At 40.0% G+C, this 16,566-nt stretch overlaps 3 protein-coding genes across 3 annotated transcripts in view; 2 read left to right on the forward strand and 1 right to left on the reverse strand.

Moving 5' to 3' along the window:
* Positions 1-679, reverse strand: part of LOC119425989 (lens fiber membrane intrinsic protein) — a 5,067-nt gene extending 4,388 nt beyond the window's left edge. The window contains exon 1 of the mRNA XM_037693548.1: positions 521-679. Coding sequence (XP_037549476.1) covers positions 521-540 — 20 coding nt within the window. The 5' untranslated portion in view covers positions 541-679. The remainder of the gene's footprint in view (positions 1-520) is intronic.
* Positions 680-3,031: 2,352 nt separating this feature from the next.
* Positions 3,032-9,825, forward strand: ubqln4 (ubiquilin 4). Its single transcript, XM_037693303.1, has 11 exons — positions 3,032-3,208; positions 5,945-6,096; positions 6,223-6,371; positions 6,476-6,738; positions 6,863-7,021; positions 7,139-7,361; positions 7,459-7,598; positions 7,969-8,052; positions 8,953-9,068; positions 9,161-9,329; positions 9,410-9,825. Exons 1-11 carry the CDS (start codon positions 3,062-3,064, stop codon positions 9,560-9,562), a joined length of 1,755 nt encoding a protein of 584 aa, XP_037549231.1. The 5' UTR covers positions 3,032-3,061; the 3' UTR covers positions 9,563-9,825.
* Positions 9,826-14,935: 5,110 nt separating this feature from the next.
* The window catches only part of LOC119425617 (ras-related protein Rab-25-like), a 4,744-nt gene continuing 3,113 nt past the window's right edge, over positions 14,936-16,566 (forward strand). The window contains exons 1-2 of the mRNA XM_037693151.1: positions 14,936-15,206; positions 16,315-16,510. Coding sequence (XP_037549079.1) covers positions 15,170-15,206; positions 16,315-16,510 — 233 coding nt within the window. The 5' untranslated portion in view covers positions 14,936-15,169. The remainder of the gene's footprint in view (positions 15,207-16,314; positions 16,511-16,566) is intronic.

Consider the following 16,566-nt stretch of genomic DNA (forward strand, 5'->3'; position numbering starts at 1 on the left):
ATAGTTCTATCTTTATAAACAATGTTTTGAGATTTATTTGACTTTCTGCACTGTTTAGCCTATTGAGAGCCTTAATGTTTTCAGTCTGTTAAAGATTATGTTACTGATAGCAGATACATTTAAATGGTTTTCAGTTGTCCTTGTCAATGAATCGCTGCTGTATTGTACCTGTAAGTTTTTTTTAACATATTTTTTGAAAAAGTAAATAAATATATGTTTTTTTTTTCCAAATTAAGGTGATTATATGCCTCTTATTTTCCAGATCACGTAGCAAGTAGCACTCATCTTAAACAAACAAAAAAATTTACAGCCAATCCATGTGATTGGTATTGGTGATCGGTATTGGTGATCGGCAACATGCGTGATTGGTGTCATTATCACCAGAAAAACAACCTGATTGGAGCATCCCTAATTAAAAGTAATAGTTTTGTTCTGAGACAATCAGATTTTGTAGCTGATTGTCTTCCATAAAAGAAGGAAGCTGCTAAAATTTCTATAATAATGAAAGAAACGTGTTTACCTTTTCTTCACTGGAGACATCGTTAACAGGTGATTACTAAACCAAACCTGATGAAAATGTGTTTTTGCGATGCTGCAGTTTGTAGAGATCCTCCTGCAGAGCTCATGCGTAAGGAGGTCAAATCTGACTGAGGTGGCTGCTGCCTCATCAGTGATGTATCAGAGCAGGAAAACTTACCTTGTTTCTGGAAATGCACCGTCTCTACTGCCCACCTCCCACAGGCAAAGATAGAAAAACAGAGAGGGCTGTTGCTCAATTTGGGATGGAGGGGGGTCATCACAGACAATACTACGAGCAAAAGGTTGCCCCTCGTCTTTTTTTGTTGATGAAAGCAAAATCCTTTGCTTCCACTGGCCTGCACTTGAATGAGACCTGTGTGTGTAACCTGTACGTGTGTGCGTGGGGGTCAGGGGAGGGCTTAATGGTGTGGTGGTTCATGCATGTATCATTTTAGGAGTGGGTTTTGTTTGTTTGTAAATGGTGTACTCTAGAACTGGGGATGTGCAGAGGTATGCAGGACAACTGTGTCAATGCAACCTGCTGTAATAAACACTTTTCTTTCAGTGCTGTCACACTGGGGAGTCACATAAAGAGGGAGAGCCCTACAGTACAGAGTCAAATACAGGAATGTTTTGATCTCAACACACTAAAACAAATCATTTTTAGTTAACTGATGTATGAAAATAAGACAAATATTAGAAACAGTATATGCTTTTTGCAGACTTTCTAGCCCTTTATTTTAACCTTGACCATAAAATGATCAAATAAAGCTGTCTTAAAACTTCTAAGTCCAAATGAAGAACATAACATTTTTTACTGTTTGTGCATGTTTTGTTCATTTTAATCGGACAACTAATCAACAGAATCTTTCAATTTGTTGATATACATTGTTTCACAAATAAAACACGAAGCAGTGTGAACATTAACATTCAACGCACAAACGCTACAACACACGTAACTAAAATAAAATAAATTGACCGTGATTTGTATTTATATGATTCTAATTACTTTTCTCTGATATGGTGATTTGCCATGTGTGTACTCTTAACCTTCTCATTTGATGACAACTGGGATGAGCTTCAGCAACATCCGAATTAGAAAAAGAAAGAACAGAAAAAGAGAGAAAGAATAACTCTAATAAACTATTGAGGGGAAAATTATTAAAATACATCAGTGTTCACAGATTTGGGGCAAAATTTACAAACAAGCATTATTCTTGCATAAAGATTCTTATAAATGTTGTCTTTAGCTTTTAGAGTTAAGGTTATTATTATAAATCCAGCAAATTGAATGAAGAGGAATGAGAGTCAGCCGTAGTACAACAGAGTACGTGTGTGAATGAGAGGGAGGCCGGTGGAACAGTGAGGCTACAAGAAGCAGAGGTTACAAAGGTGCAGGACTTCAAGTACCTGGGGTCCACTGTCCAGGGAAATGGAGAGTGTGGTAAAGAGATGAAATGAAAAATCCAGGCAGGATGGAGTGGATGGAGAAAAGTTTCAGGAGTGATTTGTGACCAAAGGTTGGCAGCAAAGGTCAAAGGAAAAGTTTACAAGTCAGTGATGAGACCAGCTATGTTGTATGGTCTGGAGACAGAGACATGGACAAAAAGGAGAAAGAACTGAAAGTGGCAGAAATGAAGATGTTGAGGTTCTCCTCAGGAGTGACAAGGATGGATACGATTAGGAATGAGATCATCAGAGGTACAGCACAGGTTGAACAACTGGGAGATAAAGTTAGAGAGACCAGACTGAGATGGTTTGGACATGTCCAGAGGAGAGACAGTGGGTATATTGGTAGAAGGATGTTATAAATGCAGCTGCCAGGAAAAAGACAAAGAGGAGATATCTGGATGCAGTTAGAGAGGACATGGAGGTAGTTGGAGTGAGGACAGAGTGAAATGGAGGAGGATGACTCGCTGTGGTGACCTCTGAAGAGGGAAAAGCAGAAAGAAGTAAAAGGTAAGTCCAGCAAATTACATAGAACTGTGACCACTGGGAGTAACTTGAGGCTTTCATAAACAAACAAACATAAATAAATAAATACAATTTAGGAGGTTTTACTGTAGACGAAAGACAAAACATATCATGTTTGCTCTTACATCCCATTTAAACATGGTGTTCAATTAAACTTGTAAACATATATGTAAATAAATTCTCAGCCAGTGACTCAAAATTCAGAATACTGATGTTTAACGTCATAAATTCATTTCCAAGTGGTAATACTATGTACTGTATCCCCCCCCCCCCCCACACACACACACACACACTGATGACGAGTTCTAATTTAAATATTTAATTAATGATTGATTAAATCATATATTTTTGCGTATTCATCCGCCACTTGTGCTCATGTTTACAAGTGACTTGAATTCTTTGACATTTTTGCAGAGAACTATTATTATTTATTTTACCAAACAGATTTTTGTTGAATCTATCGACAGTAAAACTCCAACGGAAACATCTAGGACCGGAAAAAAGAAGTTGACCTCGTTTGACCCGGAAGCAAACGTTTAGACCGAGCTGTTCCATCGGCGGAGTAAAGATGGCTGAACAAGGCGCCGCAGATCCTGTTAACAACAACAATAATAATAAACCTGAAGAATCAGAAGGGACGATTATTAAGGTCACAGTGAAAACTCCTAAAGACAAGGAAGAAATCGCCATCGCAGAAGATGCCTCTGTCACTCAGGTTTGTCGACGCTGCTCATCGCCGCCTTCTCGCGTCATACCCACAACTTCAGCTACCAAGCTAACTCGTTAGCATAATGCCACCACTCGTACCGGCTAACTCGGGGTTCTTGTAGTTAAAGCAGTTGCGCGAAATGGAAGTACTGTTGCTTAGATTACCAAATAGTCGGGAATGTCAACGTTATTAGCATCCAAATTAAAGATACGACCGCGCTAAGATTTGATACCGCTAACCGGCTAGCCATTTCTGTTAGCTTTTAGCTTACTTAGCTTGCTGTTTGGACCAGCCATTGGAGATCTACTATAGCCAAACAAGTGTCAGCTGACGGAGCCTGCTGTGCTCAACAAGCAGCGGATAAAATCTTGGAACTGTTTGTGGATTGTTTTGTATACTAAAACATTTTGACTTCTTATTTTAACTTAAGTTCTTTTAAAGAAATCCAATGTTGCTTTCACTCTAGAACATTCTCATTGGTACTGAGTCATTCAGGCTCCTTGGGATTTCAGGCATTCCCAGTGCTGCTGTTGTCTTGGTGACGAGACATCATCCTATCTGTAACCACAGTCAAACGAGAGGGTTTTTTTCAGTTTTGTTTGTGCTTTTAAAATAATTATTAGGAATTTATTATATGTACATTATTTGTTTTCTGTCGAACTTACTGGTACCTATGATTTTATTATGTGACCAATCAGTGTAATATTTTACAAATAATCATTCCATCAAAGGAGCAACACAGAAAGATATACTTTAGAATCAGTGGTTAATATAGCATGTATGTTTTTGGATTCTGGGAGGAACCTAGGTAGATTTTGTGTCTACAGAGGAAAACAAATAAACTGCAAACAGACAAGCCGCAGCTGAGATTCGAACCAGAGACCTGTTGTGAGGCGACACTGCTAACTTAATCACTGTTTCACCTGACAACTACGTCATGAAATGTACATTCATATTGATCGTTATAAATAGTAGATAAAACATGTTACTAAATATGTTTTTATACGGTGACTGAATTTATTGTGCGTTTAAAAATGACCAACTAAACACTGGTAAACTGGTTGAAAAGTTCAGTAGATTCCCAGACAACAGTTTTAAACATACAGTCAAGGTACAAGCTAGGTCCACTCTTTTGTAAACTTACAGTTCGCATATGTCACATTTAAAGAAATACACGCTATAATGTCATGGTATACTTAAACTAAGTCGACTAAAAAGCAATGTGTAAAAACAAACAAAAACATTAAGCACTCTTTAAATAAGGAACAAGGATCAAGGCAACATTTGGTTTGTATAGTTGCATGTGAACAAACCACAAGACTTCTGAGCAGACAAAACAACATCACACACACAAAGCATAAAATCAAAAAAACACCTATTACCAACTGTCAAGCGTTGCAGCCAGAGAACCTAAACTTTTTGCAGTCCTATCAAACTAATGTGTGTACCAAAGTGTTTAACAGTCAAATGTGGAGCTGTTTGTCAGACAAGTATGGGTGGGCTAGAGTGGGTCATACAACAGGACAATGAACCCAAACACAGCAACAAATCTACAACAGACTTACCCAAAAGAAAGGGTTAAAATGATAATTCAGTGGCCCAGTCAAAGTCCAGATTGTAGCTGTGGTGGGACATTGAGAGACTCGTGCATAAGTAAATTGCTACAAACTTTATTTAGCTGAAGGAACGACGCAAATAATACACAATAAAGAAATCATTTCGGTTTTGGTAGTACAATCTTTTTATTTTTATTATTAATAATATTTCATTATGGTATGTAAAACTTCAAAATGAAGTTGTTTTTGTACTTTACAGTAACTGGGTGGGGACAGATTTTAATCTACCTTAAGGTTGTGGTTTCTAGGCCAAATAAATCTTACAGGCAGTTACAAAAAGTCAGCTGAGTTTACCTGAGCATTATTAATAAAATTATTAAAACTGCTCAACCCTACAGATTGCCCATTGAGCCAAAGCCTATTTGTAAACTTGCTGATTGTTCCAAAAATACTGCTAATTAGATAAGTCATTCATTCTTTAGTACTTTATTATGTAGTAAGTACAGCACAAATAATACAACACTTGTTAGATTGTGTGTCTTGTATTCATTAATTAATATTTTTCTGACGGGATCTAAGGCATTATTTTCAATTGGTAGCAATTTGCATTTTCACCACTAGATGTCACTAAGTCTTGGTCAATAATTGTATTATTAGTGTATGTACACGTTTCTTTCAGTTTACATAAATGTGTCAATTTAGTAACAAGCAGCTTGAAGAAACAAAAGTTTAAGACAACATATTATATATTAATTATTATAAAGTTTAACGATGTGGCACTGTATTGCATAAACAACAGATGCAAATGAAGGAGCACGCTTCAGACACCACTGTAGCTAAATTGTTTTGATGATGACCATTAAAAAATGTAGGTAAAGCTGATGGAAAGAGTTAAATAATGAAGTGAATGTTGAGTCATGCTTGTCTTTATTTCAGTAGTCACCATTTAAATGTGTGGAAAACAAATGTTATTTCCTTTTTTGTTTTTCTAGAAACTCATGTTTTCTGTTCTTTCTTTATTTTCCAATATTTTAATATGTCAAAATAATAAATAGTAAGGCCGTTTAGCTAAATTTACTCAAGACAATTTGCTGAATTAACATTATCCATCATTTCACATTTTAGATTTATAGGTTCTTTGGGCCATCGGTCTATTTCTCATTGTCATTTATTTTGTGTTTCATAGTTTAAAGAGGAGATATCAAAGAGGTTCAAAGCCAAGCAGGACCAGCTGGTTCTGATTTTTGCTGGGAAGATCCTGAAGGATGGTGACAGCCTCAGCCAACATGGCATCAAAGATGGCCTGACAGTTCATCTTGTCATAAAAACAGCACACAAGTAAGGTTACAGTTTTATACAAAGTAGAACATCTTCTAGCATGTCTTTAACAAAAAGTCTTTGGTTTTACAATGCGTCTTTCTGCAATTTTTGCTGTATTTATCTTCATGCACATCCTCTCTATAGGGCGGGAGATGGCAGCAGCACCTCAGCGTCTAGCTCAGCCTCCACTCAGGCAGGTGGTAGTTCCACCTCTAGTCCAGCCACCAACACGACCTCTACAACAGGCTCTTCTGGCGCTGCCCCACCACCCACACAGACGCCCAATATACTATGTGAGTTCACCTGTGTATGATTGTTGGAATTCAAAACCCTTCTATTGGTACAAAAAAAAAAGATTGTTCCTTTAACCACTGTTTACCTATTTATCTTACATCAGCGGGCTTCGGAGATCTGTCTAGTCTAGCTGGTCTGGGCATGGGCTCGGCTAACTTCATGGAACTGCAGCAGCAGATGCAGAGACAGCTCATGTCCAACCCAGAGATGCTTTCTCAGATTATGGAGAACCCACTGGTGCAGAACATGATGTCCAACCCAGACCTGATGCGACAGATGATCTTGGCCAATCCACAGATGCAACAGTTGATGGAGCGCAACCCTGAGATCTCTCATATGCTTAATAACCCTGAGCTCATGCGACAGGTAAAGCAAATCCTGACGAGACGAAGTGCTTTCTTCTGTTTTCCTATTTATTCATTTAGCTTAGTTGATTTAAGATAAAGCTAAACAGACACACTTCCTCACTTTTCTGTATCTTGCCTCCAAGACTATGGAGCTTGCCAGGAACCCAGCTATGATGCAGGAAATGATGCGAAACCAGGACCGGGCTCTGAGTAACTTGGAGAGCATCCCAGGTGGTTACAATGCCTTGCGAAGGATGTACACAGATATCCAGGAACCCATGTTTAGTGCTGCCAGGGAACAGGTATCTGGATTTGTTTTCATTAATTGTGTGAGCTGTGTTGTGGCTGTATTTGAAGCATGTTTTACTTTATTTTTATGTTTTTGTGGTTCAAAATGCATCTCAACTCTTTCCTTGTAGTTTGGTAACAACCCATTCTCCGCTTTGGGTGGGAATTCTGAGTCCGGTGCCCAGCCGTCACGGACAGAGAACAGAGAGCCCTTGCCCAACCCATGGGGACCACCAAATTCTTCTAGTGCCACTGAGAGTGGAGGGACCACCACAGGTAGCACTAGTACCAGTGGGGGCACCAACCCCAGTGTGTCCAACCCTCTGGGTGTTAATCCTGGGAGTCTAGGAAATGGTAAGACAGAGTGAGCTCACTGATTTAGCATATGTTAGCACATAATTGAGCTTCAAAATAAATTTGTATGAATGTTTTTTGTTTGTGTGCTTTGTAGGGATGTTCAACAGCCCTGGCATGCAGAGTCTATTGCAGCAGATATCAGAAAACCCTCAGCTGATGCAAAACATGATCTCTGCTCCATACATGCGCAGTATGATGCAGTCATTGGCTCAAAACCCGGAGTTAGCTTCACAGGTAAAGATTAAAACTGTAGTCTAGTACTTGGTATTTAGTTTGTTCAGCACACTGAGCTAATATATTGATCTCTTAGTTTGTATTGGGTTTTTATTGCCAGGACTATTTAAGCCCACATTTTCATTAATTTGTAAGAAATTGAACACGTTTTTGTTTTACCAGCTTTAAATAAACAACTTGACTGTATACCAAGACAGAACTAGTTTACTAAAGGGCTTAAAGTCGTACATTTTTCAGAATCACATTCTTTTGTAGTTCAGCAATAGTTTAAAAATTGTGTGAAGGTAAATGTACTATAAATAGCACTGAGTAAGCATCATACTCTGATGGTGGTCTGAAGGATTAACATGTGTTTTCTTTTCTCAAACAGGTAATGATGAATAATCCGCTGTTTGCTGGAAACCCACAGCTGCAAGAACAGTTCAGAGCCCAGCTACCCGTCTTTCTGCAGCAGGTACAATATACGTTTCCAGTTCAAAACCCAGTTTTAGAAACAAACCAAGCCCAGCCCTGACAAAGAATGGTTCTGATTGGTTCTGATAAATATTAGTCTGAGTGTTGCAAAACACAGCTGGTATTAAATACCTGCAATGTGAGGTATTGCTTTATTTTTTCCAGGTACCCTGATGCTAATGTTCTTTACCGGTACCGTCAACATCAAAAAGTGGGTGGAAAAGGTGGAACACCCACACCTCCCTCCACCCTCATTCACCCCACTCTGGGCCCCTGAGCAAGGCTCTTAACCCCACCATCTGCTCCCTAAACAGGTCTCTCTTGAAAATGAGTTCTCGTGGCTCAATGAGACTACCTGGATAAATAAAGGGTACATTAAAAATAAAAAAACTGGTGTGCAGCCATTCATATGTTCACTGAAACTACAAATCTGTTTTTCTTTCCTGCAGATTTTTTTTTTCTGGTTGCTTACACCCAAGCATGTATAAGGCAAAGTTTTTCTTTTTACTTCATACTGTATACATTTCTGTTTCCGAACCAAATGTTATGAAAACTGCTCTAAATGCATACAAGCAGGTTTGCCTTTCAGCAGTTGGTCTGCTTGAGACGTGATATTTTTTACTTATTTATTTTGTCAGAAATAAAGAGCTGCTGTATCGTGGTGGTCATTGCCGTGGTCTTGTAATCCTGAGGTTGCATGTTTGAGCCCAGGTTGCATGAGGAAGGGCATCCGGCATAAAACAATTGCCAAATCTTTCTTGCAAATTCGCTCGCTATGGCAATCTCTGAAGAAGGGAGCAGCCGAAAGAAACTTTTATTTTGTCAGAAATAAAGGTACACTATACTCCTTACTCGTAGTTCATTTTGATATTTATTTTTTGCCATTTCTGTTGGATTGTAGATGCAGAACCCAGAAGCCCTGTCAGTCATGACCAATCCTCGGGCCATGCAAGCTCTAATGCAAATCCAGCAGGGTCTACAGACGCTGCAGACAGAAGCCCCAGGCCTCATGCCAAGGTAGCTTTCAGAGACAGAAACTCAAATACGATGCACAGTTCATTTTTATGGAGAAAAATCATTTAGCCCTGGTGTGTTTTTTGTTTCTGCAGTTTGGTGCCAGGTGGAATTCCTGGCATGCCCACAGGAGGGGGCGTGCCCCCAGAGAACCCTGCTTCCCCGCCCAGCAGCGCTGGAACGAACGCCGCCCAGCAGCAGTTGATGCAACAGATGCTTCAAATGTTCGCTGGGGGAGGAGGAGGTGGAGGAGGAAGTGCAACGGTACACACCGACACATGCAAAGTAATCACATTCATCTTCTTTTTAATCTAAACTTTAAAATTTTCTTAACTTGCTTTCAGACCCAAACCCCTGAGGTTCGGTTCCAAACCCAGCTAGACCAGCTGAACGCTATGGGCTTCATCAACCGCGAGGCCAACCTGCAGGCCCTCATTGCTACTGGAGGAGACATCAACGCCGCTATTGAGAGACTGCTGGGCTCACAGCCCTCGTAAAGACAAGCAGTACATACTGACACACAGACACGCTCATACATCCTTAACTCAGAACACGCCCTACATCTACAGAGAGAAGCTAAAGAAATTTGTGCATTGTCCCAAACTTTACAGAAGACACTTGGACATGAACTGAAAGACCCTCACTCTCTATCTGTTCTCAGATCATTCCCTATGTCCCTATAATTTTTTTTTCCTTCTTTTTTCATTCAGCCAGATTTTCCTGCAGAGTTCTGTTGTAGAGTTGAACTGAATCACTTCTTCAAGGCTGTTCTGGTGTAAAGAGAATGATTGAAAAGCTCTTATGGAAGGGATTCTCAATCATCTCTTTTTTTTTTTAAGCCACAAAAATCTGGAGTTTAGTGTTGTAGACAAACATTTCCATGATTAAACCCATGTGACATGAACGGCAGTTGGCTCTGTTTCATACATGGCTGCTGTGAAAGTGGTAATTGGTCGTTTTCTGGTCCACAGACAGTAATGCTGAACGTGCTCACGCGAATGTTCGGCCTCATTCTTCCCACCTCTTTGCCCCTTGTTTAAGATTCCACGCTTAGCTGTTTTTTTTTGCCCGACAGCTTTCATTATTTATTACAAGCGCCTAATAATAACATGACGCCTTTCACAGTTCCCTTAAAGCTGTTATTTGTCTTTCAAGATCCAAGTGCCCCATGAGTGCAGTGTTGTTTTCCTTCTGCATTGTCAGCAAATGACAGCATCACTCAGTGGGTGAATCGGACACCCTCACTTTCATTAAATCTCATTATTCAGGATTTTAACCATAAACGTGTATCACTCAGCAGCACCTCTGGAGCACAGGTTGCTGCTAATATAAATATAAACGAGACAAGCAAGCTTTCTTTTTCATTTAAATCTGATTATTCTTTTTCTTTCTTTATTGAGGTGCAAATAGTACCTAGATATGATGCTGATTTACTTCACAAAAATTACATGTGGAAATCAACTGAGTTTAAAAAACAATTCAAATCATAAAGTTTAGGTTATTTTACCATTATTATTACTTTTCCTTTTGAAACTCTCAGCATTGTAGTTGTGGTAACCTTGGCAACTGCTTCAATAGCTTTGCTTTGTCTGTTGACCTCAGCTGAAACAAAAACCCACCACCCAGTTGAAAATGTTGGAACTAACTTTTAACAGTACTGTACTAAAAAAAGAAGTAATAATAAATCATGGTCAAAAACAGCTACACTGGTGTCACTTCATTACAGGAGTTTTAACAGTCCTGCTTTTTTTGTTTTGCTTTGTTAGAAAGACATTTTCTTTTCAATGTTTAAAAAAAGAACTGGTCTTTAATTGAAAACAGAAAATGCAGATGTTAAAATGTATTTAAAACAAACTCAAATTTAGCATATGCTCATATGATCAATCTATTATGCAAAAATAGTTTTTAGACGGAAACAAATCGCTGTTTCAACCAAATTTTAACACCTAGCTTTAAAGTGATGGTTCAAATCTTTTAAAGTACGTCCCTGAAAAGTTTCTGAACAGTTAACATCTTACCTGCTTTAGATGGCTCTTGAAACGGCTCCAGTTTGAGGGTATAGTTTGATTCTCACTGGGCTGATGAACTGATGTTTAGTCTGAGTAGGGCCAAGAAAAAAAAAAGGATTCCTGCCATCTTAAAACATCCGTAATTTAAAAGTTTTAGAAGAAACCTAAACATTGCCATTAGTTTAGCATCGCATATGAAATTGTTTAGTTTGGAGTTGTTTTAAGACATCAACGATCCACTTTCATGTTTGTCATTTGGGCTAGTTGTTGGCTCATCAGTCTGGTCAAAAATAAACCATCTCTCCAAACAGGTCGTTCAAAGGGCTATCTACAACAGGTAAGATATTAATTGTTCAAAACCTTTTCACAGAACCACACTTTGAAATATTTGAAGTATTAAACAACAAAGTCCATGCTCAATAATCCAGGTATACAATCCAACATTTTTCAGTCAGGTCATCTGGACAGTTTCTTTTATGTGCTGAAACGTTTCACCTTCGATCCAGAAGGCTTCATCAGTCAAGGAAACACAACAAAACTGATTCTTCCCCCCAACAGTTTCAGCACAAAAAAAGAAACTGTCCAGATGAAAAATGTTGGATATCTGAAGTATTGTCTTTGTTCAGTCTGTACTTGGTATTAAAATGCAAATTTGCATGAAAATGGGTAATTATTAAATCTTTGAAACAGTCTTACAGAAGATGTAAAAAATGGCAAGTTGGCTTTCTTGGACTGTGAGGTCTCAGTCTCAGATAGAGGACAATTGCAAACTGAGGTGTACCGCAAACCCACCCACACAGACCAGTATTTGCAGTTTGACTCCCATCACCCTTTGGAGCACAAGTTAGGAGTCATCAGGACTCTGTATCACAGAGCAGACAGCATCCCCACTAGCTCAGGAGCCAGGCAGAAGGAGAAATCCTGCACAAAACGGGCTCTAGAGCAATGTGGATATCCTGACTGGGCCTTCCTGAAAGCAGAGAAGAAACCCAAACAGGACTCCAGTCAGCCATCAGGTGAAAAGGAGGAACCCAGACCCAGACCAGTGGTCATTCCGTATGTTGAGGGAGTATCAGAGAAACTGAGTTGTTTATTTTCTAAACATAACGTCCCAGTGGCTTTTAAACCCCAAAATATATTACGGCAAAGACTGGTTCATCCCAAAGACCCAGTCCCCCGGCACAAACAGAGTAATGTTGTGTGCTGTTCAGTGTCAGGAGGGCTGTGATCAGTCTTACATCGGGGAAACTAAACAGCCACTGGCCAAAAGGATGGCCCAGCACAGAAGATCAACATCATCAGGCCAGGATTCTGCGGTCTACACTCATCTCCAGGCCAGCGGTCACTCTTTCAAGGATGAAGATGTTCACATCCTGGACAGAGAGGAACGATGGTTTGAGAGAGGAGTAAAGGAGGCCATCTTTGTGAAAAGAAATCGTCCATCATTAAACAGGGGTGGAGGCCTCCGGGTTCAACTCTTACAATGCTGTGATTGCTAGTATCACTCAGCCCTCTGTGAACAGTAAACAGCCATCAGTGTGTTAATGACCCATTGTTAGGCTGATGGTCCTTCTTGAGCATGTGATCAGCTGGTTTTGGTTGTCAGCAGCAAACTGGTTGATCCACTCTGAGAAGGTGCTATTTAAGAGACTGAGCTGAAAACAGCACCTCAGACTGAGGAAGTCTCTTGGATGAGAGACGAAACGTTTCTATATTTGTTTTGCTTTTTTTTTTTTTTTTTTTGGAATGTCTAGAGGACCAGATTGAACTTTTTTGGGGTCTTACTCATGTTTTTATTAACTAAGCCCAGAATAAGGTTAAGTCCTGATGCATGCTCATTAATCCAGGTAGAAAAATCTAACACAGTTAAGTCAAGTCCTCTGGACAGATTCTTCTTTGTTGAAACGTTTCATCTGTATCCAAAAGACTTCTTCAGTCTGAGGCCCTGCAACAAACTCAGTCTTGTACAGCGGTTCTTGAATGTTTGCGAACACTTTAGAATTTTCTATATTTCTGCATAAGTGTGACTTAAAACATCAGATTTTCACAAAAGTCCTAAAAGTAGATAAAGAGAACCAGTTTATTTATTGAGGCAAATGATCCAATATTCCAAGTGTGTGAGTGGCAAAAGTATGTGACCCCCCCGGTGCAGCAATAACTGGAACTAAGTGCTAAGTAGCTGTTGATCAGCCCTGCACACTGTCTTGGAGGAATATTAGCCCGTTCCTCTGTACAGAACAGTTTCAACTCTGGATGTTGGTGGTTTCTTCACATTAACTGCTGCTTCAGGTCCTTCCACAACATCTGGATTGGATTAAGGTCAGGTCTTTGACTTGGTCATTCCAAAGCATGAGCTTTTTCTTCTTGAACCTTTCTTTGGTAGAACCACTTGTTTGCTGAGGGTCATTGTCTCGTTGCACGACCCACCTTCTCTTGAGATTCAGTTCATGGACAGATGTACTGACATTTTCCTTTAGATTTCTCTAATATAATTCAGAATTCATTTTTCCATCAATGATGAGGAGCCGTCCTGGTCCAGATGCAGCAAAACAGGCCCAAACCATATCACCGCCCCCATGTTTCATAGATGGGATAAGGTTCTTGCAGGAACGCAGAGTTTTCCTTTCTCCAAACATAACTCTTTTCATTTAAACCAAAAAGTTCTATTTTGGTCTCATCCGTCCACAAAACATTCTTCCAACAGTCTTCTGGCTTGTCCACATGATATTTATCAAACTGCAGACGAGCAGCCATGTTCTTTTTGGAGAACAGTGTCTTTCTCCTTCAACCCTGCCATGAACACCACTGTTGTCCAGTGTTCTCCTCATGGTGGATTCATGAACATTAATGTGAGAGAGGCCTTCAGCTGTTAGAAGTTACTCTGGAGTCCTTCGTGACCTCTCAGATTATTCCACGTCTTGCTCTTGGAGTGATCTTTGTTGGTCCACCACTCCTGGGGAGGGTAACAATGGTCTTGAATTTCCTCCATTTGTACATAATCAGTCTGACTGTGGATTGGTGGAGTCCAAACTCTTTACAGATGGTGTGTAACCTTTTCCAGCCTGATGAGCATCAACAACTCTTTTTCTGAGCTCCTCAGAAATCTCCTTTGTTCGTGCCATGATTCACTTCCACAAACATGTTGTGAAGAGCAGACTGTGATCGATCCCTGTTCTTTAAATCAAACTGGGTGCCCACTCACACCTGATCATCATCCCATTGATTGAAAACACCGGACTCTTATTTCACCTTCCAATTACCTGCTAATCCTAGAGGTTTACATACTTTACACTCACAAATATGTTCTACTGGATCAAAATATTTTTGTCTCATTTGTTTAACTGGGTTCTCTTCATCTTCTTCTAGGACGTGTGTAAAAATCAAATGATGTTTAAGGTCACATTTCTGCAGAAATGTATACAATTCTCAAGAGTTCACAAACTTCCCAGCACCACTGTAAATAGCACCTTACAGTGGATCAACCAGTTTGATCAGAGGACCTGACTTAACCTTGTTAGAAGACGGCTGAGTATTGCATCCAAAGCCTAAACATCTCTTTAAATTGTTTCATACAAACCTAACTTGTGAGTTTGCTGACTTTCATAGTTTTCCTGCACTCTTGATGGTAAAAATAAAATCTAAAAAACGATCGGTTCAAGCAGCCTCTCCGCAGGCCTGTAAACTAAGAGCAGTGCTGAAAGGGCAGCGTGTTCTGGTGCACATATCCACCTGATGGGTGAGGTTTATTGTTATACAAATGACTCCCTGAGCGAAAAGAGCGTGGCAGAGGGTGGAGTCTGTCCCTGCGAGTCGCTCTACCTGTTTCACCTGCTCTCCTTCCCTCAACCCTCCTTTGGGCGTCAGCTGATGGACAATCAGGAACTCTGCTACTCCTTCGGTTGTCTTCAGTCAGGAGCTACACATCCACAGAAAAAGAAGAAAATCTTAAGTTTGTCTCTCTTCTTTCACCTTTACTCTGTACTGGAGGGGCGAGGCTCTATTTGCGTTCTTATTCTGTTCGAAAACTCCAGACTTCGAAAGTGGCTTCAGGATATTTACTAAGTGAAGCAGGGACCCATCGGCACTGAATGCAGCATGGGGTCTGATGAGTCGTACAATTTTGTCTTTAAAGGTGAGTCATGTTTACTTGAGCTTTGAAAGAGATAAAGTCGTTTATGTGTACACTCTGAAGGTGTTGATGCAGCAGGTTGCAATTTCCAAGAAAAACCAGCGAGCAGGAAAATAAGGAAGTGATTGCTTCCTGTGAGGTTGGCTGTAAAGTTTGACCTTTGACCTGCTGGAGAGCCACAAGTTCTTGCATTTCCTGTTTCGCTACAAGATCCCGATGCGCTTTTGTGTCACTATTTTATTTCCCAAAGCTGCTGTGATTTTGCAATCCTATTATACCAAAGTACAGCCGGCCTCTGCAGACCTGCCACGTTGGTGTGATGTCATCGTGCGTGGTATTTGAGTGACAGAAAAGTGATTCATTTCAGTTAATAGGCGTGTTGATAATTGATTCGTCCTTAAAAGAGTTCATTCAGAATGTATAGGTGCATCTACAAACAATTAGAATGTCATGAAAAAGTTTAATCGTTCAGAAAGTGAAGCTCATTACAGATTCATTACACACAGAGTGAAATATTTCAAGCCTTTATTTTTTGGAGTTTTGATGATTATGGCTTACAGATGGTGCAAAACCAAAATTCAGTCATAAAATTTGAACATTACATAGCCAGTGTTTGGTACCTTTGATGGTGTGGACAGGAGCCAAGTCCTGCTGGAAAATGAAATCAGCATCATCATAAAGCTTCAGCAGAAGAAGCAGGAAGTCTCTAAAATGTCCTGATGGATGCTGTGGACACAGTGGACCAACACCAGCAGAGGACATGACTTCACAATGGACTTCAAGCAATGTGGATTCTGGGCTCACTCTTCCTCCAGACTCTGGGGCCTTAATTTACAAATGAAATACTGAATTTACTTTCTTCTGAAAAGACGATATTGGACCACTGAGCCTCTTCACAATATTCAGATTTTCTGAGACTGAATTTTATTTTTTCCATTATCTGTAAACCATAATCATCAAAATTACAAGAAATAAAAGGCTTGAAATATTTCACTGTGTAATGAATCTATATGAGTTTCTGGGATTATTAACAAAAAATGAACTTTTCTACAATATTCCAGTCTTTTGAGATGCACCTGCGATGTGTTAAAACCCATCTGGGTCTCTGTAGTGGTTCTGATAGGGGAGTCCGGCGTGGGGAAGAGCAACCTTCTGTCCCGCTTCACCAAGAATGAATTCAACCACGACAGCCGCACCACCATCGGAGTGGAGTTCAGCACGCGAACCGTTCAGCTGAACAACTTCACCATCAAGGCCCAGATCTGGGACACAGCAGGACTGGAGCGCTACAGGGCCATCACCTCAGCGTGGGCACGCACACACACACACACACACACACACACACACACACACACACACACAC

Source organism: Nematolebias whitei, chromosome 19, assembly GCF_014905685.2.
Source record: "Nematolebias whitei isolate Nwh7 chromosome 19, NemWhi1, whole genome shotgun sequence".
Taxonomy (NCBI): domain Eukaryota; kingdom Metazoa; phylum Chordata; class Actinopteri; order Cyprinodontiformes; family Rivulidae; genus Nematolebias; species Nematolebias whitei.